Below are 25,666 nucleotides of genomic sequence, written 5' to 3' on the forward strand. Positions count from 1 at the left end.
AGGTGCTCGTTGACAAGCCTGAAGGAGAAGGAGACTCCTCCGATGGACTGAACCGCTGGACGGACACACGCAGAGGGAAAGTGACGGAGGACATGCGGAGCTGAGCGGAGAGGTAAGCTGGATGTAGTGTGTGTGTGTGATGCGGGGCGTGCGGGCTTGACACGCCATTTGACTGATAAACAACAGGAAACAAACACAAGCGGGATAATCCTCCTCTCCGTCCTTTTTTCCCTCTCTTCAAGTCTCTCTGAGTGGATCAGCTCCTCTGCTCGCATCAGTGTCTCTCTGGAGAACTTGCGTGTTGTTGTTTTTTTACTTCTCAGCTTCGGTTTGTAGTTTTGAAACCCGCAGCTGCTGCTCGGTTAACGGGCTCGGTGCGGAGCCGCGGACCCGCGTCGACTTCTGGGAAAAACACACGGGAACTTTTGGGCCATGTGAGGGAGAAAAGTGCGCCTGTTTTTACTTTTTCCACAGCGACTCTTGGTAAGAGACATTTAACTGAACTCTGGTGTTGGAGAAAGTTTGTGAAAAAAAAATGCTGTTTCTGGGAGGATGGGCGACTTTATGATTAGGGTAAATAACACACAGTATCCAGGCAATATTGGCGTATAGTAGCCTATGAAGAGAGTTGTGGGTAAGTCTACCATCAGGGCCGGATTCAGCGATTTTTGGGGGTCCCGGGGCAAAATCAGGGACTGGGCCTCCCCACACGAAACATATCCAAAAGATGTCAGTTCAGTGTTTTTTTCACGAGGTTGAAAAGACGGCCAAAGTTTTTGTGACGTCCAAAGTGGCATCCTCACGGTGCGTTCGGACCGAACCCGAAGAGAATTAGGGATGCGCGATATGGATTTTTTTCAGCTGATACCGATACTTACCTGCTTCTCACAGCCGATACCGATAACCGATAGTAATTTCACATTTTTGTATTTTCAAAATGAGTTCATAACCTTTAGTTTATGCGCCCCTGGATGGATGATTTATTATTCATAGCTCTAATAAGATTTACTGTGTGAAACTCAACTCCCTCCAAATGTTTCTGACAATGTTCAAACCCAGAAAAATCCACAATTGTACTCAAACTAACAGCCGTTTCATTCGGTTCCTGTCGCTACTTACAGGATCGAGGAGTCAGAAGAGTAGACGTGAATGAAACTTTTAAATATTCACATTCTGTTACGTTAGACAGATTTTCATCAGCAGTGGTGGTTGTTTAGTGATGTGGTTCTCATGCGAGTTTGACCGTGGGATCGTTTGTGTCGCATGAGTCTTTCTTCTGCCCTCTAAAGTCTGAACTTTATCGTACACTAGTCGTAAACACACACCAGCTGTTTGTGTCTTTGTGTTTGAATTCACTGAAGTCAGCGCTCACCGGAGACTCTGGTTCTCTCTGTAACGCTACGTTAATGAAGTAAAGTCCATTTCCCTCGGCAACATTACAGAACGTAAACACTCGACAATTGAGGTCACTTCTGTTGATCCCAGCTGCAGTCAGGTTCATCAACAGGAGTGAAGATAAATTCAAGTTAAACAGTAATCTCTGAAGCTCTGGTCAGAGCAGAATACAATGTGTTTACTCCTCCAGTAGGTCTGGCTCTTAGTTTAAAATGTTCAAACGTCGACATCAGTGTATTGTGAGGTATCTACTAAAGTTAGCGTGCTAACCAGCTAGCCTCGGTCCACTCTGTTTCATAATACTGCTGTAAATCACCTCTGTACTTTATTCCCAGTCGTCTAACTGACCTCCAGGCTGTGTTCGTTTTACCGGACTGGATGTCGCTCTGGAGGGGATTGACATTACAGGCGGACAATGAGTTTGCCAAAACAAACAAACAAACAAACAAAAACAATAATAGGTAACTCCGTCAGTAATTATTAACTGGGTCAGAGGTTAAAAATGAAGCCCATACAGGTTGAAACAGTCCAGGGCATGTCGACCGACTGTAGTTTTATATTTAACAGACACGCATGAGAGGAAAAAGCTCCTGAATCTGACCGTCCTCTCACCGGGTCTTGAGTTCACCAGACATTCGCGTAAATGCTGTGTCCTATAAAGACGTTGCAGATGTCAGTGTGATATTATTCACGTATGCTGAGCATGTGCTGTGTTGTCTGAGCCACAGAGTGACTCACTGACTGCTTATAGAGGGGTATCCCAAACCAAACCACATATATTAGATCAAGTTACCCGCCTCGACATCTGAGACCTTAAAAGGGACTTTGACCAGTGATTTAGCCTGTATTTGTTTGTTTTTTAAAGATGATGAGACACTTTGTTGACACATTGCTCTGCCTCATATCATTCATCCAAACATGACCAATATACTTTTTGTACTTTTACAACCGAGTGCAGCTCTCCGCCTTCACCCAGGTGTTAGCCGATATTCGCCGATATTCAGTACTCATACTCGCTTGACAAACAGTGATTGCCGTGCTGTTATAGAGCCATAAAGAATTGATCTTTGCACCTTCAATGTTTATCAGATTATTTCTATTGATATGGTGCATAATAAACTGGTATATTTGCCACTGTTATCTTCATGAGGAAGGTCAGTTAAAGTCTAAAATTAACTGTATGTATCCAGTTCATCTAAATATAGCAGGACTGTGGTACAAAATCCATCTTCCGTCGAGTATTTCTCTGAATTGACTGTTTGCTAGAGATGCCCTGAGCCAATACATATTGATTATTTTTAATAAATCAGTATCAGCTAAAATAAAGACGATGCTAACGAATCTATTATACTCACCCTCTGGCTGTTTTAAAACAAGAACCCTGTAAAATGATCAGAAATATGCATTTTGAGGGCTACATGCTACATCATATCATGATAACAGACGTAGGCTAACAACAAGCTAACAAGTCTGAGCTAAAAAGTCAGCCTAAAGAAAAAACAGACACCCTAACACTTAGTGTATCGTTGTGTTGAGCTAGATTGTCTTTATACTTTAAGTATAAGAAGATTTTAAGTATGTAAGAAAAATGTTACATAATCCTTTTTGGATGCTTAGCGTACTGGTTACTTAGCTGTTTCTCTCTGTGTCCAGTCTTTGGGCTAAGCTAACTGTTGCTAGCTAGCTAATTAAGCTAACTTTAGCTACATGATTTGGATGGAAACGCTGCCTCTGGCTGACTTTGTAATGTTTCCGACTATCTTTAAAACAAGAACCCTGTAAAATGATCTTAAATATTTACTTGATTGCTACATGTGTCATGTCATGCTAACACAATGAGGCTAACAACAAGCTAGTAAGTCTCAGGACATGGAATAAAGAAACAGTATTGTATTGTAGTACATGATCCCGTTTGGGTTCTTAGCTTACATACTTGTTAGTATTTAAAAGAGAAAATGGACTTTGGGCTAGCTGTTTCCCTCTGTTTCCAGTCTTTGTGCTAAGCTAAGCTAGCCAGTTGCTGGTCGTAGCTTCACAACTAACGCACAGACATGTGACTGGTATAAGTTTTCTCATCAAACTCTCTGCAACCAAGTCAGTAATCGTATTTTTCCAAAATGTGGAACTTTTATAATTATTCAGCCCTTTTATAGCTTTCATTCGCTACATTTGGAAGAAGAAAGCCGGTGTGGCCATCAGTTCGAGGGGGAGTCGGTCTAAAAATGACTAAACATTGAGCTCTCTGTAAGTCTGATGGGACCATTCACAACTGTCCGTCCACCTCAGGACAGCCCGACACCTCCTGACCTGTCACCCCTCACCCTCCCGAGACCACCCACCCTCCGACATGCAGAGTGTCCTGCCAAGGCACACAAGGGCACTGCCACATATCACCCATTAGTTGTTGCTCTTTGCTGTGTAAGTTGAAACAGCACATATGCAAACAGGCATTCGCATAGTCAAACTCTCCCCCCTCTGAGGTTTCAGCGTGTTGGAAAATAATTGGCGAGAGAGCAGCTGAGGACTGCGTGAGATGGCTGATTTCCATCTCTTCCTCTGTTCAACAGTCGCTCGCTCTGTCTGCGAAACCAGAAAACCAGTCGTATTGTTGTTTGGGGTAAAAAGTTCAATCTTTTATTTTTGGAGTCCTTCTGCTTTACACTGAGTCTATAAATAGCCGGGAGGTTTGTGCGCGTGGGTGTGTGGAGGGTGAGTTGGGTGGAGATTTGCTGTCATCCTGGAAAAGATCAAACTCCGCATTAAATCACACCTACAGATAACAGCGCACACACATACACCCACGTACCGATTCTTACTGTTTTATGCAACGTTCCCTCAACATCTCACGTCTCAGTTTGGCCTAAAATTCCCTTTTTTTTACGACAACATGCTGAGTGTGCTCGTCTGTGAGCGCTCTAAATTTAAACCGTGTTGATCCTTGTTCTGTTTTCCTGAAGCGAGGTAGGCTCACAGGCAGCGTGACTCAGACACTAGATATTCATGTAATACTCTCCGGCTGGCGTGTTGCTGCTCGCTGCAGACGATTCTGATAGTATCACAGCGCTCCGCTTTATCAAAGTGTTTGTTTTGGTAAAACACATCAATTATGAGTTCACGACAGGAGCTGTCAACTCATATCCGTTCCCACTGTAGAAAACAAGGCGCAGGGAAAAACAGGAGTAGGTGGAAATTAAACAGGGCAATTTATTAGAGGCTGTGACTCATCATTATCATCTCTATTGATCCGTTTAGTAGAGCTGTAATGATTCAATCGATGAGTTGTCAACTGTTAACTTAATGGGCAAGTATTTTGATGACCAACTAATAAAACAGTGTCTGATTCCAGCTTCTTAAATGTGAATATTTTGTGGTTTCTTTCGTCCTCTCTGACAGTAAACTTCTGTCTCGTGGATGTAAACTTCAGCTTTCAGGAAACTTTCTGACACTTTTCACCATTTTCTAATACTTTATAGAGCACGAAACTAGTCGATTTATAAAGAAAATAGTCTCCAGAATCCAAGTGACGTCTTCAGATTGTTTGTTTTGTCCGACCAACAGTCTAAAATCAACACTTATTCCATTTACAATCTGATAAAACAGAGAAAAGCTGTACATTCTCACAGTTGAGGATCTGGAAAGAGGATAGTTGTTTAGTAAATTACTTTAAAGCTCTTGTTGGTAAGAAAGTTGATTTTTTGAGTCAAACGCTGACGCCTAGGGATTGCAGATCGGGTCGGCCGCCACCCGAAAGCATCAAAAATCAAATATCTTACCAACGGGAGCTTTAAACAATTTTGATTAATCAACAGAATTGTCGTCTTCAACACAAAGGTGGCTCATTGCACCAGCTTAGCGTAAGTTAGAGTGTAAAGTTCACAGTTAACAACACGTTTGAACAAGTTAGTTTGATACTAAAACAGTATCAAACAGTGGTAAAACCATCATCTACAACATACGGTAATATATCGAGGCTCTATTATCGAGCAGAGGACGTAACAATATAATGAACACCTGCAAACGGTTATAAATTAGTAGCGGGGTTGTTGATTAGAAAGTTGTCTAACCTCATACGTATATTTGCCTATTTTACGGAGCAGCTACTGAGGGGCAGGTGCAAGATTAAAGTTGTAACTTACGCCTACGTTGGACCTATTTCAGTTGGTGCAACCTTTAACGGTCCATTAACCTCTCTGAATTACTACGGCTAATTGGAAAAGATGCATCAGTCTTTAATCTCAAGCGTTTGTCCATCTGGGAGTGGACGCTTTGGTCACATCTACAGTGAAGGCGAAGCAGACGAAGCTGCACGTGACGTCTCTTTGTTAAAACGTTGTATCGTTGTACTCATCCAGGTTGTTACTGAAAGGAGGCGGAAGAGACGGTATTTGATAAGTATTTAATATCTCTCTCACTTGACGTAAGTGATTCCCCTGCTGGTTATGTAGGGGTATTGCAGTTTGTGACGCATGATCTTTATGTACAATGTGCTTTTTAATCCATTTAATAATACGTGTTACCTGGCTTCAATCAGATATAATCAAAACCTCTTGATAATCTCAAAACAACGATGAGGGAGATGAAGCAAAAACAGCCACATTCTTAACAACTGTGTCGACTTAAAAGCAGCGCCGCAGTCATTTTTCTGCATTCTTGTTCAGAGAGCGCACGCTGCGTCATCTCGTTACGTCTTCACAGATCCCAATTTCATTCTCCGTTTCATCCTGCGAGCCCGAGGGCCGCCACCTCCTGAAAGCGAGCACGCCTTTTTTTCTCTCTTTCCTTCGCCCTGCTGTGATGACGTCGGAGAGCTGCCAAGAAAACCTGTCGTGTGTGTTTGTGTTTGTGTGCGTCTGTCTCAGCGTGTGTGAACATCCAGTTAACTCGGCGACCCGAGCTCTTAAGCTCCACTTCAGGAGCAAGACGCGGGTCACATGGCACACACACACACACAAACACACACTGGCTGCATGCACTGATAGTCCTGCACATGTCCACTTTTATTAGCAGAACTAATGTCTGCGTGCTCTCTTCTGCTCTTCTTGTGTTGTGGCTGATGGCCTCGAGAGATTAACAAAAGGTTTGCTGACTGCTAATAGAAAACATTACATTCCTCCAGAGCGTGTCTTTTCTTAAACTTCTCCTCCTCGCGGTGATAAAGGGCCGAGCGTCTGAACGTGACGGAGGTCTGAGCGAGAGGTCGGAGGAGGTTAAGTGGAGCGTTGAGGTTAAAGTGTCAGCTCAGGGGGGCTTATTGTCCCAAAAAGAAAGTGTTTACTGGCGTTTCCCACGTGCTCAAACATTCATCATTAGTCACACACACATGATATCTGAGCAGCCAGCGCTATGACTGACATCTGGAGCAAATGTGGAAGTGCCTCAGAGGAAAATTTCTGTAGTTCTGGACATCGTTTCTGTCTGAAAAGGTTGGAAACAAGACAACAGTTTATCCAGATCATCTGTATCACTTGATTTTGGAACTGAAAAAGTTAAAACAGGGAGTTGGTCTGTAAACTGGACAGTTAGGGGAATAATTTCACGTCATCTCTTCTCCTCAAGGATTACACTTCTCTGAAGTGGTAACTATAGGTCAGAGATGCTGACAGACGAGCCGACACACACTTCTCAAATCTCTGCAAAGCCTAGTCATGACAGATCAGGCAAGCCAACTGGTCGATTCAACATCCTGTCGGGAAGGTTTTACTCTGGTTTCGTTCATTTTGATAAAAGTAAATTTCATTTTGAGAAAAAATGTGTACAGTGGCTCTCAGTTAATCTTACAAAGTAAATTCTTCGTCAAGAAAGATAAATATCCCACTGGGAGCTTCACGAATTAGCCTCCAATTCAGAAATCGTTCAAATCGAGCTGTCAATTTCGATCATCAAAATCAAAAGCAGGATCGGCGATTCTCCCAGGATATTATTCTCCCGTCTACTCATCTACTCGCATCCAAAGGAAAACATAAAAACAGTTCAGAGACGACACAGCTGGCGTACGATTAACCTGCCGCTGCACTTCCAGACACATCATGTGTTTAAGAAGACGATCAACCAACTCATTAAAAAGACATTATGATGAATGTTTTTCAAAATGTAAGATTTCTGCATTTAAATGTCTAAAAACAACTAGACCTTTGTTTTATATTTTGTTGAGTTTCGTACTTACATTATCCCAAATGTTTCCAGCAATGTTCAAACTAGAGAAATCCTTATTTTATTCAGATGATACGTCAGAGAGAGAGAAGGAAGAATAAAACTTTAAAACATGACCTGATCTCCTTTTCTTCTGTATTGAACGTCTCTGATCTTACAATGTTTCATGCATCTGTCTTCATGGGCACATTGTTTTGCTTCTTTTTGTCTCAAATGTGCTATTTAAATAAAGTTTTATCATTATTACTCAACACACGAATCTCAACCTTTTCACCTTTCAACAGAGGTGTTTCCCGCTCGCTCATCCCACCTCAGCTCCGCCCAGTGAGGAAGTTTTGTGGCGAGCGGTTAAAACTAAATCCTGTCTTCAAATGCGGTTTCTCAAAACCTCCAGATGTCTTTTTTATTTTTTTTTTTGTATACATACAGTGTATGAGAGAGCCAAAACTCATCACTCTTTATTATTTGCATTCTGACATGCCCGGCTGTTTCGCTCCCCCCTGAGGAAGCTGGTTTCTGGGTGTGTCAGGGGGATACAGAGTCGCAGTGAATGGACGAGCATGCAAACAGATAATATGTAGCCTGTCTGTGCGTGCATGGTGGTTTAACGCTGCATTATAGCATGACATGATACCCACACGCAATCCAGTTTTTGGTAATTGAATGCGGTGTTCATACATGTTTCTGTTTGAGGTTTGTTTTTGTGTAGATGTTGACTCGTGTGACACAGAATAACCAGTTTATCCTCCTCCTGCCGTCCATGTGCGGGCATGTGTGTGCTGGAGTGTGTGCGACTGATGCATTTACCAATGGTTTTAACCCTAACGATCACGTCCCTGTGTGTTTGCAGGAGCCAGACAGTTTGGGATTGAAAAAGCCGTGGAAAAACTGCGTGGAGCTGAAAAGTCAGTCAAAAAGGAGCCGAAGAAGAAGAAGAAGACGTTTGAGACAAAGAGGAGAAACTGAAATAAAAAGCCAAGATGGGGAGAAAAAAGATTCAGATAGCGCGGATCATGGACGAACGGAACAGACATGTGAGTGTACAGTTTATTATCTTTATAAAAATGTGTTTTACACGCGATGTTGTCACATTAACAGGAAAGCAGCAGCAGCACAGTATCTTGTTGACCTGATTAAAGTCGCTGGAATACATTTTTCCACAGTCGAATGGCAGTCAGTAGAGCGCATACCTCCGCCGAGGCCCATTCAAGCCCTTATCCGGTATCGAGTCCGATAATCTCGATAGTAACGCTCTAAATTTTAAAGCAATCGCTCTGCAGACAGATGAATCGTCGCCTCCGTCCTCGCTCGCCAACACAACACCAGCCGCAGACAGACACACTGTAGTTCCCTTAAACTGGTGACATCAGGTCATGTGCCCCTCACAAGCTGTGACTGTGTGATTGTGTGTGAGTCGACCGAAGCCTCACGCAAAAGATATGACAACTGAGAAATGAGAGCTTGTTGTCAATGGGCCTCAACTGCGTTGTCACACACAAATGCTCACTCACACTCACACTCACACACACACACACACACACACAGAAGTCTTGTCTGGGGGGAGCGGTTCCTCGCTTCCTGTTATGACAGGAAATGCAGGCACATATGCTTCCTGACCTCCGTAGCAGGGCAGGACTGACCTCGTCACAGTCCTCCTCTGGACTGTGTGATGGTATACGAGTGTGTGTTGTTGTTGTGTCGCTTTATCTTTAAAGGAGCGCACCAGTTTGTTTACAGGTTGTAGCTCCTTTGTTACAGTCATGTATGCCTAAAGGAAAAAACGCAGTTCACTACAACTCGAGTTCTGGTCATAATAACATTAAAATCAACAAGTTAAGTGCTGAAATCTGGGAGGTAGAAGTCTAAATCTTAAGTTTTCATCACAATATGATATTAGATCGATTCTCTAGACGACGATACGGTTTGGATTTGATTTAAATTCAAGAGGCAGTTTAACACCCTCAGAAGAAGCCGTAACACGTTTTCTTTTCTGTTTTTGTCCATAGAAGAAAAAACTATATGTAAATAACTGTAACTGGTTTAACTGACTCCACCACGACACATAAATCATGGCTTAAAGCTCCTATTTGTAAGAAAAGTAGATTTTTTTGAGTGTCAACACGTCAAGGAATGACGCTATGAGTTTCCCAATTCCTCAAAAACTGACACTTTGGACGGGTCGGCCGCCATCCCAAAGCATCAAATACATTTTTCTTACAAATAGCACTTTAACAACAAGAACATTTAACAAAGGTACCAAAATTCAGCTTAAAAATAACATGTCAGGGATGAAGAAAAGAATATTTTGTTGCTAGTCATTGTTATTAGCTTCAGCCAATGGCATTTTACATTGTATAAATTAGCCTCAACGCTAACAGACTTTTCCTCTTCTCATAGTTTAACTAATGCTCTAATAACATTGCTGTAGCGTGAGCAAGAAGTTAGCAGACGGCTGAGAGAGTTTGTCTGTTTACTCGTCTTTTCTCTCAAATCCAAAGTATTTCCACGCTGCTGATTTATTCCTAAGGGGAGTAAATATGACCTGCCTGGCGCTTGCACTGTTTGAATGTTTTGTAAGGAGGTTTGCTTGGACTGAAAAGCACATCTCGAAAACGATGATATGGATCAATGTTTTGACTTTGCGTCGATCATTAAATCCATATAACGATCTGCATGGATGGAGTGTTACCGCTACAGGGAACGCGGTTATATTGCTTATAAATCGGTTCAACAGGGCAACAAAAATGAACATTTAGGCGATCAGACATGTTGGAAACAAATCAAAGTTATTTAGAAGAGAATATAAAAGTAAACAGTAAAATTATCACCCAAACTGTCCGTTTAAAACATCCATTATAGATCGACTATGACCTATTGTATTTACCGTAGCGTGCCTGACCTTTTAAATAAAACTTGTAATTGTTTTTAGTTGTGAGATCGCTGCAGTGAACCTGATGAGTTCAGAAAACAAAAACCAGAGTTGTATTTCACAGAAGCTGCTGTCCATTTTCTACTTTTCCTCCAGTTTCTGGCAGCCATTGATTTCCAATCCTTTCACCTGAAATCGATGAACAGACTTGCACGAGTTGTGTAATCGATCACAGCGAGCATCAAGTCTGCACCGAGTTACATTATTCATGTGGTAATGCTGTTTAAGTGCAGATCGATTTTATCAGCCTGCACTACATTACCTCATAGCACTGAAGGAATGGAGACGAACGAAAGGTTGAAAATTCACCCAACTTGTCCACAGCCGTACTAGTAGATCACTGATGCTGCACACTGTGGTGCTTTAAGCTAAATATTACAACTGTAGATCAAGCAGGAATAATGTTTCTGTCTAATGAGCCTCCGTTTTCTTTTACCCTCTCTCTTTTCTCCAGGTGACATTCACTAAGCGCAAGTTTGGTCTGATGAAGAAGGCGTACGAGCTGAGCGTGCTGTGCGACTGCGAGATCGCCCTCATCATCTTCAACAGCACCAACAAGCTGTTTCAGTACGCCAGCACCGACATGGACAAAGTTCTGCTCAAGTACACCGAATACAACGAGCCCCACGAGAGCAGGACCAACTCCGACATCGTGGATGTAAGTGAAAACACAAACGTTCCCGGCGGTAGAGCTGAAACCATCGGTCGATTAATTGATGAGTCACAAATTGATAAAAAAATAAATCATTCGAGTTGTTTCTTTAAGCAAAATGTCAATCATGCCCACAGCTTCACTTGTAGACCGTGTGCGAGTGTGCGAGTGTGTGAGCATGTGACAGCATTGTACAGCACTGCGCCAACACAGAGCACGACAGCATGTACTAGACTGAACCTTGTTCTGCCCTGACTTATGTAATCGTGTTGGGAGAACACAATAGCAAGTGTGTGCCTCTGTGGACACATGCACACACACACACACACACACACACACACACACACACACACACACACACACACACAGTGGACATTTGCTAAGCACACTGTGTCACCAAGGTCAAACTTAAGCTGTCAGAAGTCAAAGAGCAGGCAGGAGACCGGTGAAGGCAGAGCGAGCAGGAGTTTCTGTAAATCCCGAATACGTTCGTGTCTCATCAACTCATCGATGTGTAAACATGACCTCGATCACTTCTGCTGACCTCAATATTAGTTTTGTTTGTTTGTTTACAGAAAAATGTCACCAACATTTTAACCAGAATATCTAGGAAGGTTTCCCCAAAAACAATATTATTTATCGTTTTGGATATTTGGATATTTTTCCCGTTCCAGTTCCAGAGACAGAATATTAGGAATCAAACGTTGTTGCTCTGTGCAAAGGTTGTACTTGCATGCAGGATCTGATATCGATGTGTTGGTTGTTGTTCCTGGAATATCACGGCTAATGTTGCTCCAACTGACCTTTGCAACTTGGAAATAAAGACGCACACGGGAGAAGTTATCCTCTCAAACACGTGTTTAACATTGTCAAAGGGTCTATTTCAACCCAAACCATGTTCTCCTGAACCTAACCAAGTATTTTCGTGGCGTAAACCAACCAGAAAACTTAAAGAGACGGAAAATAATAAGTGAACAAAAATGATTAGGGATGGCCATTTCAAGCAACAACATTCGATATTCAGCAGCAACTATTTGACGTTCATTCGATTATTTGAAGACAGCGTATAGTGGCACAGATTTATACGGACGCTGTGTGGAAACGACCGCACTACACGTTTTATCAGAGCCTGGTAATAACACGACGCTACCGAGGCCTGTAATAATGATATACCTGGTAGGATCGCGTTACTTCCTGGCGCCGGTAAAAACAAAGGAAAATATATTTCTCATCCCAAAAAATCATAATGATGTATTTCTTAAAATGGGGCTGCACAATTAATTAACATTTTATCGAAACATGGCCAAGTGCAATGTTCAAGTCGCAACAGGCTGCCATTTTTTGATAACCGTGTGATAAAAGGCTTTATAAAGACGTGACGTAGTGCTGCAGAGAGGCCCCGTCTTATAAATTTTCATCTCCAGATGTAAGAAAACATGTTTGATTTGGTCAAGACCCCAACAAATGTCACATCGTCATGATCTTAATAGATTTTTTTCAGTGAAATTGATGCAAAAATGATTATTTCTACTAATCAAGACATCATAAAGGATCAATAGGATTTATTTTTTGGCATATAATGCAACTCTACTCAAAAATAGTGGAATAAAATATTGTTATAGGATTATATTTTCTAATTTGATGACAGCAGGGTTACACACAAGATCAAACTCAGTAGTCCTGTTATAAACTTGTGAGCTCCTACAAAATAAAAGAGGACGTTTGCTCTGGGCGTCATGTTGGGAGGAAGAAGGCGACCAGAGTTGTGCACCTGTGTTGCTGCGTGTGTTCACTGTGTGCACATGTACATTCATACTGTAAAGCGTGGTTGTACCTGAGCCTTTCCCTCCACGCGGCCCACCACATGGCCTCTTGGCCAGCCCCGACACAACCAGGCTTACTTGCTCTTTAATCCTCTGTAATCTATCACAATCCAGTTTAGCTCGTTACTCTAATCTGTCCAGGCAGCTTCTTCATCTCTGCAGCGTATCCGTTAACCAGCCGGGTTATTTACTGCCGCCGCTGCTGCTCGCTGCATCCACTTTTTACCTCCGCATGACATTTCCTCTCTCGCTACTCTCCTGTTTCCTTTTCCTGTCTTTTGTCTTGTCCCTCGTGTGCTTTTGCACTTTTGTACTCACCTTAGTCCAAACTGACGAGTGAGAGTGTGATGTTGTAGTGCTTCTGGTTCATTTCAGAAGCATCTTTGTCTAAAACTGCATTTTTATCCACCTAATATGAACTTCTGCCCAACTTCCTAAGTCCAGTGCATCCAAATCATGATAATTCAGTCATAATATCTACTCGAGCTTCACAACAAAACAGTGTTGCAGCATTCTCCAAAACAACTGAAGTAGACAACCACGAGCCACGAGCCAGTCCAACTGGCTTCAGTAGGTTTAAAAATGATAAAAATGGAGCTAGCCGGATGCTAACGGGACAGACTGACTTCCCATAGTGCTTTGGGAGAGGTCAGAGGTTTATTTTGGTCGTGTCCACCAATTAGAGGCTGATTTGACGATACGTGCATGTTCGCGTATTCCAGTTCGTCATCAGAGGGCTACTGTATCTGACAAATGATCGTTGGATATCATGTAAGAGAAGTTAAGCCTGTCCTAGTGCGCAGAGAACAGCCTGAGATGATGGTTGAATCTAGTAAAAGTGGAGTCAGCGTGAAAAGTGTTTCAATTTTCATATTTTTTTGTGGAGAAACCCCAAAAGACTTCATAATCTGCAACATTTGGGGAAATAAAGCAGACTATGTTATATCACATTACATACCCGTGCTTTTAATTCAGTGTTAATAGACTGTGTTGTTCATACATGTGGCTCCGGTGTGGTTCCTGAGTAAGCCGCTTTGATAACAACATTTGATAGTTGGCCAACACACCACGTTTAATCTTGCTGCTCTCCGATTGGATAATGAGCGGGTAAAGAAGTCTTTAAGGGGCATGTGTAACGTCTTTACCCTGAGCGGTAACACATGTCACAACATGGTGCCGAGGCAGCTGTGCCGTCTGTGCCAAGGTCACGCTCGCTGTGCCAGAGTGAGTGGAACAAGCGCCGCGTGTTGGGGCTCCTCTGAGCTGATAGTGGTTTTATTATGTCGGGATGTGGTTAGATTAGCTTAGCATGTTGATCTGTGAGCTTTGGAGGTGTGTTTGAACTTAGCCAGTCTTTATGCTAAGCTAAGTACTCGCTATTGATCTTTTCATGTCAGTCTTGGAAAGAAAAGCCAGTAAGAGATTTCCTAAATTGTTGAACTTTTCCCCAAATATTAAGAGCACATCGTTAGTCATTGTGAGGCAGAAGTTACACACAGTGTGTGTCTTGTCCGGTTCGTGCTTCCCAACAAAACAATCACTAATGATCTCTGCCTCCCGCCACGATATCTCCTGTTAGCCCACAATTCAGCGCAAGAGAGCAACAGTCTGCCGTTATTTTACAACTTTATTGTCCAACCGAGGAGAAGAAATCAACAATCAACACAGGCCGCAACCTCCCGATTATGCGTCGTCTCTGCATTGATGCAGAATCTTCCACGTCCATGTTGCGATGCAGCTGGTCATCGAGACATTTCCCCACCTCTAGTTACACCTGGTTGGTTTTGCAGCCAACAGGCTCTGCCTGTTATTCCCTCGATTCAAAGGTCAGAAAACTGACATCAAACTTCCCGGAAAATCAAGGGAACTTCCCGTAAACTTTTGTTTCTGTGACGATTACTCTCGTCATATTTTGACTAATTCATCACAAGTTCTCTCATGTTTCGTCAGGCTTTTCTCGATTAATCATGTCATCTATAAATTGTCTGTTACGATTTCCTAAAGCCAGAAGCGACCTCTTCAAGTGGCCTGTGTCCTGGGAGAGGGATCCCTCCTCTGTGGCTTCCTGTTTTTCCCCGTTAAAAGTTTTGTTTTTTTCCCAATATGGCAAGTTTTTCCTCACTCGAATCGAGGGTCTAAGGACAGAGGATGTCGTAGACCGTACAGATTGTAAAGCCCACTGAGGCGACGTGATTGTGATTTTAAATAAAACTGATTTGATTCTGTGTTGAGGCAACAACTCAAATATGTTAAATTTCCTGTTGCATCAGACTAAGAAGCAGCGAAATCCAAATTAAGGAAGCTGGAATGAGGAAATGTTTGACACCTTTGCTGTAAACTGACTTAATGAAATACTAGACTTGGTGTTTTTATTAACTTGTGAGTGAGTTGTACGTCAGTAGGAGTGTGAGGGCTGTATGATAGTGAGCCCACAGAGCTGTGAAAAGACTCTGCACCAATGAACTATCTGCCAGACAGGAATTTAGTAGAAGAGAGGCTCCTTTGTTTTGGTCATCTTTTTTTTTTTTTTTTTTCCCCTCATGTGGCGGGTTGGCATGTTCCTCTGTGCGTGTGTGTGTGTGTGTGTGTGTGTGTGTGTAAAGGCTACATGCTAGATAACTATCAGCTTATTGTGTTGTGTTCATTTAGCCTGGGAACCTTGCTGCTATTTATAAATCTGAGGAGTTCTGCATTCCTCACTTTTACTCTGTTAACCTTATTTTGCTTTGGCCTGCTCTGGTGTGTGTGTGTAACTGTGCTGTTCCAGATTAGAAACAGATGAAGTTTTTCAATAAAGCCGTGCACACACACACACACACACTCACACACTCTGACGCTCTCACATATGCTCGCAGAGTAAGTCCAGTTCCTTTGTGTTGGCTGCGATCCCTCCCAGCTAAATGGCTGGAAACCGGTAGTGGTCTAAAAATAGCCCGGTACACAGCTATGAATAGCCGTGACGGGGCTGTGAGTGTGTGTGACTGTGGTTTTTTGCCTGTGGATGAGTGAGTGTGTATGTAGAACTGCACGAGGAGCCACTGGAGGAAAATAAAGAGGAGGAAGAGAAGCAACTTAAGGCTGAGTAACCAAGTCTTAGTTCCCCACAACCACCACCACCACCTCCTCCACCTCTTCTTCTTCTTCTTCTTCGTCTTTTTTCCCTTCTGACCAGTCCAGTTTATCTCTCGTCACAGTGGAGGAGGAGATGTATTTTTAGGAGTTGAGCTGTTTTTCAAGCCACTTTTTTTTTAATATGTTTATTAAAAATAATAACTCTACCTGGTGGTGCTTTCAATGCCAGTGAGAATAAAATAAATGTATATTAGTCTGTTTATGATACTGTGGCAGCTCCATGAGGCTGTACTGAGGAACATGGCTGCTCTGAGCTAAACGCTAACATCAGCAATGCTAATATGCTTTGTTTACTATGTTCACCATCATAGTTTCCTGTGTTAACATGCTAACCTATACAAAATGTACTTGAGTAAAAGTCTTAAAGTACTTTACAGCAAATGTACTTCAATATCAAACGTTATTTTCTGGTAATAAATACACTTTTAAGTATCAAAAGTACAAGTAAAAGTAAATTGTTTATATATTTACATGTACGTTTATCTGATCCAATAATCCGGCGACGTACAATCAGTATTTTCAGATTATTTTAATGATTTTTTCATTATCAGATTGGCGGTAAACATCTGCAACCTCCATTATCTACAAAGTAACTAGTAACTAAAGTTATCAAATAAATGAAGTGGAGTAAAAAGTACAATATTTGTAGTGAAATTGGAGTGAAAGTATAAAGTAGCACAAAATGGAAATACTCAAACAAAGTACAAATACCTTAAAATTCTACCTCAGTACAGTTCTTGAGTAGATTTACTTAGTTACCTCCTATCAGTGCTTTTACTTAAGTGAAGGATGAAAGTACTTCTTCCACCGCTACATAAAAATGACACATACGCATCAACGCAGCAGGAATATTAATCCAAAAACATCAGATATAACAGGAAAACACATTTTACGTCTGATGCTTTAAGTACACACTGAACACATGTACTCATAGCATCGTCTGATGTGGAGGAGGAGGAGACCACCCACGAAAAAAGAGCAGTGGAAGGAACCGAACCTGAAAAAAGAAAAAAGAAAATCGATGGAAAAGAAAAGCAGTGACGGTGGAGGAGTGGATGGATCCTGGGGGAGGAGGACGGAGGCTGGTTAGATATTATGGCATCCTCCCTCCTCCTCCCTCCTCAGCTGTCTCCCCCTCTGTCTCGAGCACCTCCAGGAAGCTGTTCAAACCACCTGCCACCACACACACACACACACGCACACACACGCACACACACCCAGACACACACATTCCAGGCCAAGCATAGAAAGTAACTGAGTATTTACTCAAGTACTGGACTCACGTGCAGTTTCGTGTAACCCGACTTGAGTATTTTTGCTTTACGCTACTTAGTCGACTAGTCACTAGTTACTTTAAAGAAATATTTGTAAATACTTTATTTGAAAGTACAAGAAATTTGAGGTACTTGTTCTTTACTTGAGTAATTCTAGTTCATGCTACTTGCTACTCTGCTTGACGGACAAAAAAAACTACATTTACTGCTTTTTTTAAAAGAATGATCTGAATTCTTCCTCCTGCTCTGTTCCTGGCTGCATCGAGGTTACCCCGACCAGCTCTTGTTTTTTTTTTGTTTTTTTATTGAAAAAGGAAGCCGTGGGTGTGTGGTGGTAGCGCGGAGTACAGTGTGTGCGTTTGAAGAGGGGGAAGCAGGCCACTGGAGTCGGTTTTATGTTTTAATAGACGAGCCAGATTGACAGATTGTGAGGGAGGGATGGGAGTGACGAGAAACGCTGCGGAGCACAGGAGCAAAAAATAGCCTTCTACGGCCATCCCGCCGGTAGCCACGCTTAGCATTGGTGGTGGCTGCCTCACCCTTTCTCCTCCCCCCTCCTTCTCCTCTCACCCCAGACCCTACCCCTCCTTCTCTGTAAAGCCAAACAGGTGGACATGACTGGGATGAGTGGGATTGCTGCACTGGGCCAACCGCTGAGCCCTGTATGTGTGTGTGTTGCAACCATCCAGTGACAGACTGGACTAATGGGCTGTGAAGTGCTGAAGCAGGACGCTCAGAGCCAAACCACATACTGTACAACACACACACACAGTGGTGGAAGAAGTACTGTGATACCACAGCGTACAAATACTCTGTTAGGAGTCGAGTTATGAGTAAAAAGTGCTATATTTACCAGTATACTAAGTATAAAGTAGCAAAAATGGAATTAAAAGTAAAGTACGTCAAATACTTGTGTACACACACACACAGTCATCATCATCTGATACCTGCATGAGAGGAAAGATTTCACAATACTGACACTACAAGACGACAAAAAAACTCATTTGAAACACGTGTGCTGGATCGTCTTGTACGTCTTGTGTTTTAATATTTACTGCTGTCCGACTCAAAAGAGTTGGTGGATATCTGCTCAGATGGCGCCCTCTTGTGTTTGAAAAAGACATCACTTCGTTATTTATAGTGTGAAGTTTCATCTATGTGAGTATTAGATCCTTTACTGGAGTCAAAGTATCAGTGAAAGTGCGTCACTCCAAAAAGAAATGACAGCAAAGATTATTAGATGATGAAAACTGTTGCAGATGAATTTCCTTTTGACTGACTAAATGATGAATCAACAAATTGTTTCAGCTCTAAAGCCTCCTGATACATGTTTACCCATATAATGACCAGTATGTATACAGCAGATACTTACAAGTGAGTATTTTACTTTTTGTTTCCTTCAGACGCTGCGTAAGAAAGGCTTAAACGGCTGCGACAGCCCCGACATCGAGGCCGACGACTCTGCGGGCCAGAGCCCAGAGTCAGACGACAAATATCGCAAAATCAACGAAGACATTGACCTGATGATCAACAGACAGAGGATCTGTGTAAGTTCAGTCGAGCGGATGTTTCCACCTGTGCAGTTTCACGTTGTCGCTCCTCAGTGATGTTAACCAGCTCCTGATCTGTCCAGCAGGGTCTGCCTCCCTCCAACTACGACATGGGAGTGTCCCTCCCCGGCAGTAACCCCAGTGGACTGCTGTACTCCCAGCCTGGACTCGGCTGCGGCCTCAGTAACCACAACCTGCTGCCCATCACACACATGCAGAGAAACAGCATGTCCCCTCAACGGCCCTCCAGCACTGGAAATGCAGGTATGTGGGCTGACAGTCATAATAACACAATAATCCCAACATTTGGCTTCTGTTATCTGACCGTGTGTGTGTTTTGTGTCTGCAGGACTGATGGGTTCAGAGCTGACGAGCACTGTGGTCTCCACTGTGGGTAAGACTGCAGTTTATTTCTATTCTTTCAGCCAATTACAGAAGAGTCGACTTTAACCAGTTAAACATGGTTTTATTCAGCATGTTGTGCTTATATTACAACTTCAGCTACTACTATTATCCTGAAGTGACACACATGACACTACTTCCTGTCTGTCTATCTTGAAGAGGGGGCCCTCCTCTGTTGCTCTTTTTTTGAGAGAATTTTTCTTTATCTGAATCGAGGCTCTAATGATAGAAGGTGTTATAGTTAGCTGTATAAACAAAATTGAATGTCAACAGCAGCAGATGAAGCCAAAGAAAGAAAAACATCCTGATTAGAAAAACAAACTGAAGGTTAAGTGCTGTTTTAGGAAACAAAGTGCATTGTCTCTCTGTTTTACATAAATAAAGAAATATGTTTGTGTATAACATTTGCAGAATTAATTATTAAAATTTCTCACAGATTGTGTTTCACAAAGTTTATAAAGTTTCTCTCCACTCAATAACTCACAAAATTGAGTGTTTTTTTAAGGGAGTCTGGGGACTTTCTCCACGGGTGACAAAGAAGTAGCGTGTATTGGCTTTAGTTCACTGTTTTTGTAAAATTTGACAAGTTTGCCGTCAATAAAATGTCTGTTAAACAGCAGTTAACAGTTAATATATCATAAAATCCTAAATCAAATAACACTGTTGATCACAACATATCCCGCTATTCCAGCAAAACAGTTTAGAAACATGAAATAAACTTGAAGACTGTCCTCCCCTCAGTCAGTTCACACTTATTGTAGGTATCAGTGGTGGATTATGATGAAAACTACATTGAAACACGTCTTTTCTCACCAGGAAATGGCAGCTACAGTAACCACTGCACCTCCCCCGGGCTGATGTCTCCAGTTTCCAAGAACATGCAGGACAAGAGTCCTCCAATGAGCATGAACCGCAAGCCTGACCTCCGCACACTGATGCCGCCCTCCAACAAGTGCAACAACATGCCCACCATTGTGAGTGCTCTCACCTCTCTTCACCATCATTTCTTTATCTCATGTTTTAATTGTGTTCATTTCCCTGTGAAGTCCGTTATCATGCATGCCGACTCATTTAAGTCTGTGTTTTAACGCTGCACTCCAGTGTGAGGATTTTGATCTGATGTTGGTAAGTCATTCTTAAATCACAGGGCGACACCGTCAGACGTAGATGAGAATCGTTTTCATTTTACTTTTACCATTGACTTGTATTTTCCTCCAGTATCAGTATGTGTTGCCGTCTGAAGTCTGATAAAGACTCTTTTCTCCACAGAACCAGAGAATAAATCACTCTCAGAGCGCTCAGACGCTGTCCACTCCTGCCGTGTCCATCTCTGCTCAGACTCTACCTGGACAGGGGATGGGCGGGTATCCGTCCACGCTCTCCTCTTCTTATGGCACAGGTGATTACAGCAGAACAACACTGCAACGGACTAGAGGCTCAGACCTCATGTAGGACCTGATTAACGATGTGTGTTTTCGTCCTCAGAGTTCTCCCTCGGCAGCGACCTGTCCTCCCTGTCTGGGTTTGGAGGTTCTGGTCTTGGATCAGTCACAAACTGGCAGCAACAGCAGATACAGAACCTGCAGCACTCAGCACTCGGACACATGGGGTGAGAATCTGTTTGTTGGATATCGTTTATTTTAGTATACTTGTATTTCTGTGTGTTCAGATGTGCACTGAAAGGTCCCAGACAGATTCTGGTTGTCTTGTTGGCGGTTCAGACCCGTCTTCATACTATTGTGAGCTTTCCCTGATTGGTTCAGTTCATGGTACACTCACACGTATGTGAATACAAGTGAGGCAGTGTGCGCGATGTGTGAAACTCCACATGATGCAAAGGTAGAAATTTGCTTTGCTGCCGGATGCAAATGTTTTAGTTCTTCGCTCGCATTGAATGAAAGTGAACGGTAGGCGAATATTTGCAAATGTTAGACCGCAGTCTCAGGCATGAGGAGTGAGATTTAGGGCAAGAGTATCAGGTCGTAGCAAGAATCCGGACAGAGGTAGCGCACACCTGTGTAATATTTAATAATACATAGGTTTATTATATTATTTTATCATAATAATTGATGCATTCATGCGTTTATCACTTTAATGACACAGCTCCTAAAGGTGCAGCTTATTTTAATTACTTTAAATACTGCTCAGTAGCTTGTGAGAAGTTGTATCCTAATTAATTTGCAGGTTATATTTTATTTTAATAATCTGCAATCTTAATCAGACAAGTAACTAAAGATGTAGCTGAGTAAAAAGTGCAATATTTCTCTCTGAAATGTCGCACAAGTACCTTACAATTTGTCACTGTGTTGTGTATTTTGTGCCCCGTCACATCAACATGACAACAGTCTAGAAAAAAAGGAGCATCTCTGACATTTTATAAAGTCTGGTATTTTTTTTCTCTCTCGTCTTTCAGGAACTTGTGTCAGAACTCGAACCTAAACCTCTCCTCCGGTCATCAGCACCTCCACATCAAGTCCGAGCCCGCCTCCCCTCCCAGAGACCGGAGCGTGGGAATGATGGGCACGGGCCTCGGAGGATGCGTCACCACAGCCGGATACTCCATCGCCGGCCGGGGTCCCAACGAGCCGGGCCGCTCCCCCGGCGACAGCGCGTCCAGCTGCGGGAGCTCGTACGAAGGCAGCGAGGATCGCGAGGATCACCACGGGAACGACAACTTCCTCCTCCGACCTCTGTCCAGTCAGGAGGAGCACCACAGCCCGTCAGTAAAGCGGATGAGGCTATCAGAGGGCTGGGCGACATGATGGGAGTCGGTCTGCAGCCAGAAGGGAGGGGGTGTTAGTAAAGTTACCTTATAGTGTTATTATTATTATCATTATTATTATTATTATTATTATCATATTCTTCTTGTACTGAGTGGGTGTGCTATTTGTGTAATGGTAACATGTACGTGAGGGAGGGCAGAGTCAGACTTGTTTTCTGCGGATACAGTGACGTTCTGCTGTATTTACAACATGTACTGTAGCTGTACACCGGAGGAAGGATCGCACATTTATCAAACTTCTAATAATGACACGAATCAAAACATTTCTCACAGGACTCACAGCAAATAAGTAACCGACCACAATATTTATCACAGCCAATCAGAGACGGATGATTTACCCTACATCTGCCTCATTGTTTAAATCTCCACATTTGACTAAGTTTTGTTATCCTGCAAAAAAAAACAAAAAAGTTAATTTGTTGTGTTGAACCCTTAATATCTCTAGTAGCTATTCACTCATGAAAAACATCAAATTAATATATTTATAATATTTAATTGTCATAAAATAAATATTAAGAAATTTGCTCAAATGGAAACCAAACTGCAGCAGGAAAGAAATTCTTCTTATTATCATAATATAAGGAGACAGTGTTCAATCAAAATAACTACCAGCTGTATTCTTGTCCTCTTAAAAGGGTAACTCCACCAATTTTACACATTAAAGTGTGTTTACAGGTCTCGGGGAGTTGTGAATAAAGTAGTATAAAGCCTTTTGTGTCTCCAGAGGAAGCAGCATGTAATCTGATAAATTCCCTCCAGTGATGCCGCTCAGTGGCGCAGTTGCATTGTGGGTAATGTAGGCACCAGGTTTGGAAAACTTATTACTTATCATGACTAATTATGTTTAACGCAACACGTCTCAGAAGCTTTTATTCTGAAGTCTGTGAGTCAACGTGAAAGTGAAGGATTTTTTACATTAATGTCTATTAGAAGTTTGATAAATGGTGCAGGACGATGATCTGAGACGAACATGTACTGAAGCAGCTGGACAGTCTGTCGGTGTACATGTATTGCTTGTGTTGTGTGTGTGTTCGGGGCGGGGGGGGGAGGGTTTAGTAAATATCAAATATGTTACATGCACATTGACGTATGTGCACATGTATGCAAACTAACAAAAAAAAAGGTAAAAGTGAAGAAGTCTGGTACTCTGAAGCTACTGGTGAGTTTAAAAAACATGTGGATCATTAGGAGCCGCGAGAGCAGGCGTGCTGACGTGAACCGCTCAGTCCACGCCGTGTTGCAGGTTCAACATATTTGCGCACATTAAAAACATATAGCACATTTAAACATGATTGTATGGAAGGTAAACATGTGGCAGATAAATGAGGGTAGAAAGAGAGGAAGTACAGCGAGAGGAGGAGACGTGAAGCTCTGGTGAGAGATGGGAACGGTGACCGAGGAGGTTTCAGGGTGAGCGATGAGAAAGTTATTTGCAACAGGTTGCATAGAAAAAGAAGCTTTGGACAATTTTCACTTGATGTGAAGACGCTTATCAGAGTTAGTGAATCATTTTCAGAGCTGTGTTAGAAAAAATGTGATTTTTAATTAATTCAGTCCAGATACACAAAACTATGGAAGCAAAGAAAAGGCTGAGAGGATTTCAGTCTTGTTCTGTCACTGCAAAACTAAAAATGAACCACAACTGAATACTTTTTACATTTACTAATTTACAGATCATTAAAGATGTGATATATACATAGAGACAGTCACATACAGACACAAATATACAAGTATTAATTAAATATAGGCACAAGCCCGATGTTTTCTAAAAAAGATATATAGTCATTATGAAAAACTGGTGATCAAGACAAAAAAAAAAACAAGAGACGAAATTTAAGGAAAGACAAGTTTATTTGTGTAGCACCCTCCCATAACATAAGGTCATTTACAAAGCATATGCTACAAAATGCTAAATTAGAATAAAAACTAATATTTTCCTCTGAATCAATCTCCATCCTCCATCGATCTGAATTTAGGTTATTGATTTTGATTTTCAGGGTTGTTTTATTTTTGTTCACAACGGTTCACAAATTCAGATTCTTGAAAGTTTCAGTGTCTTATATTCAAAAAACTATTTAGAAATTCAAGTCTATTGACGGCTTTTAAATTAGAAAGTATTCAGTCGTGGTTACATTTCACAATTTCAATCTTTTTATTTTGGCCTCTAATTGCTTCCATACAAACAAAACTACATTATTTTCCTGTAAAACAAACAAAGCTTCTGTGGTTTTACATATCAAACAGAGAGGAGTCGCATTCAGACTTCCCTCATGGCCTTGTTATGCACAGAGACAGTTAGCATGAGCTGATAGATTAGCAGGAATTAGCAGAGTGAGGGTTGCACTCCTGAAAAAAAGCCATATCCGACAGGACAGTGATGCTTTGCTGCACAAAGTTTATAGTGTTGTGTTTTTTTTGAATTTCTTATTATATCAAATTGATATTCTTGGATGTCTGCAGCTCTATTTAATAAGATAACAGTAATATAATGTAAAGCAGAGAGGTGCACGACATTTTCTATTAAACATTCAGGGAGATTTTACGTTGAATTGAAATGAAAGATTCACCTTTAAAAGTTCAGATGGTGTCAGACTCGACAGTTCATCACAGTGACAATCTGCTGTTTTCAACCCCCGGCACAACATGCACGTCAATACTTTGTGGTGATTATTACAATATACAGTATTTATGGTGGTGGAAGAAGTACTCGGATCATTTACTGAAGGGAACGTGGCATCACAACAACATTCAAAACACTTGAATAAAAGTATTATCAGCTTCGATTAGTAAATGTCCTGCGGTAAAATGTCTCCTGTGACATTATTAGATTGTTAATTCTGATGCATCAATGTCAGAGCAGCATTTTACAGTAGCAGCTGCTCCAGGTGGAGACAGTTTGAACTACTTTATATACAGTTAGCTGGTTTAGTCAAGTTGTTACCAACCCTGATATACGTCCTAAAGGATTAGAGAATTCACCCAATTGTTTTATTTATTTGCTTTTTAGGAATCTGGCTTGTAAAGTACCCTAGTATACTTGAGTAAATGTACTCAGTTCCTTTCCACCGCTGTATATTTGTGCTGTAACTCTACAAGGGCATCATAGACATTTTGAATAATTCGTGCCTTGTACCTCATCTGGGTCTGACACCCGCCACAATAAAAGTCTGAAAAGGCTAAATGAAGCTGACTGATATCCACTTTTTTTCCCTTTTTTTTGTTTTTGTTTTTATTTAAAGAGACAGAGAGGTGGCTGAAGGTTGTTCACATTTGAATATTTTGGTTTAAAAACTGTATATTTGGAGCTCAGACCTTCAGCCACAGTCCTCAGTGTCTGTTTGTGCCCCATTTGCTGTAAATCCAGCAGCTAAATTCACTCACTAAAATCCCTGAAGCTTTTGTAGTTAGAAAGGGCAGAGCCCAGAGATGTTTTCTTCTGCACTCCTTTTGTTTTATGATGACCGTGTTGTCTCCTGGTTGGTCGGCCTCCAGCTCAGACTTCCTGCAGAGCCTGAGGGACAGGAGAGCCAGGAGCTCGTCCTCAGGCTCCAGGCGGAGTCGACTGCGTGCGGGTGGA

General features: G+C 42.0%; 1 protein-coding gene across 2 annotated transcripts; it reads left to right on the top strand.

Annotated features, from left to right (window-relative positions):
* On the top strand, positions 1 to 25,270 carry LOC141005987 (myocyte-specific enhancer factor 2C-like). 2 transcript variants are annotated; one of them, XM_073478060.1, is made up of 10 exons: positions 1 to 112; positions 8,396 to 8,579; positions 10,929 to 11,132; positions 18,759 to 18,902; positions 18,989 to 19,169; positions 19,255 to 19,299; positions 20,124 to 20,281; positions 20,577 to 20,706; positions 20,793 to 20,916; positions 21,721 to 25,270. In XM_073478060.1, exons 2-10 carry the CDS (start codon positions 8,526 to 8,528, stop codon positions 22,067 to 22,069), a joined length of 1,389 nt encoding a protein of 462 aa, XP_073334161.1. In that variant the 5' UTR covers positions 1 to 112; positions 8,396 to 8,525; the 3' UTR covers positions 22,070 to 25,270. The 2 variants fall into 2 exon arrangements, with proteins under 2 accessions (XP_073334161.1, XP_073334162.1); XM_073478061.1 differs by having other exon boundaries at positions 54 to 112; positions 18,992 to 19,169; positions 21,721 to 23,124.
* Positions 25,271 to 25,666: the final 396 nt, after the last annotated feature.

Source organism: Pagrus major, chromosome 12, assembly GCF_040436345.1.
Source record: "Pagrus major chromosome 12, Pma_NU_1.0".
Taxonomy (NCBI): Eukaryota; Metazoa; Chordata; class Actinopteri; order Spariformes; family Sparidae; genus Pagrus; species Pagrus major.

What these genes read in the sequence shown, in the direction of transcription:
- LOC141005987 (XM_073478060.1), top strand. Translation starts at nt 8,526, where the DNA reads ATGGGGAGAAAAAAGATTCAGATAGCGCGGATCATGGACGAACGGAAC. An exon ending in CTCCAGCACTGGAAATGCAG is followed by an intron (nt 19,170 to 19,254) that starts GTATGTGGGCTG and finishes TTGTGTCTGCAG; the next exon opens with GACTGATGGGTTCAGAGCTG. An exon ending in CACTGTGGTCTCCACTGTGG is followed by an intron (nt 19,300 to 20,123) that starts GTAAGACTGCAG and finishes TTTTCTCACCAG; the next exon opens with GAAATGGCAGCTACAGTAAC.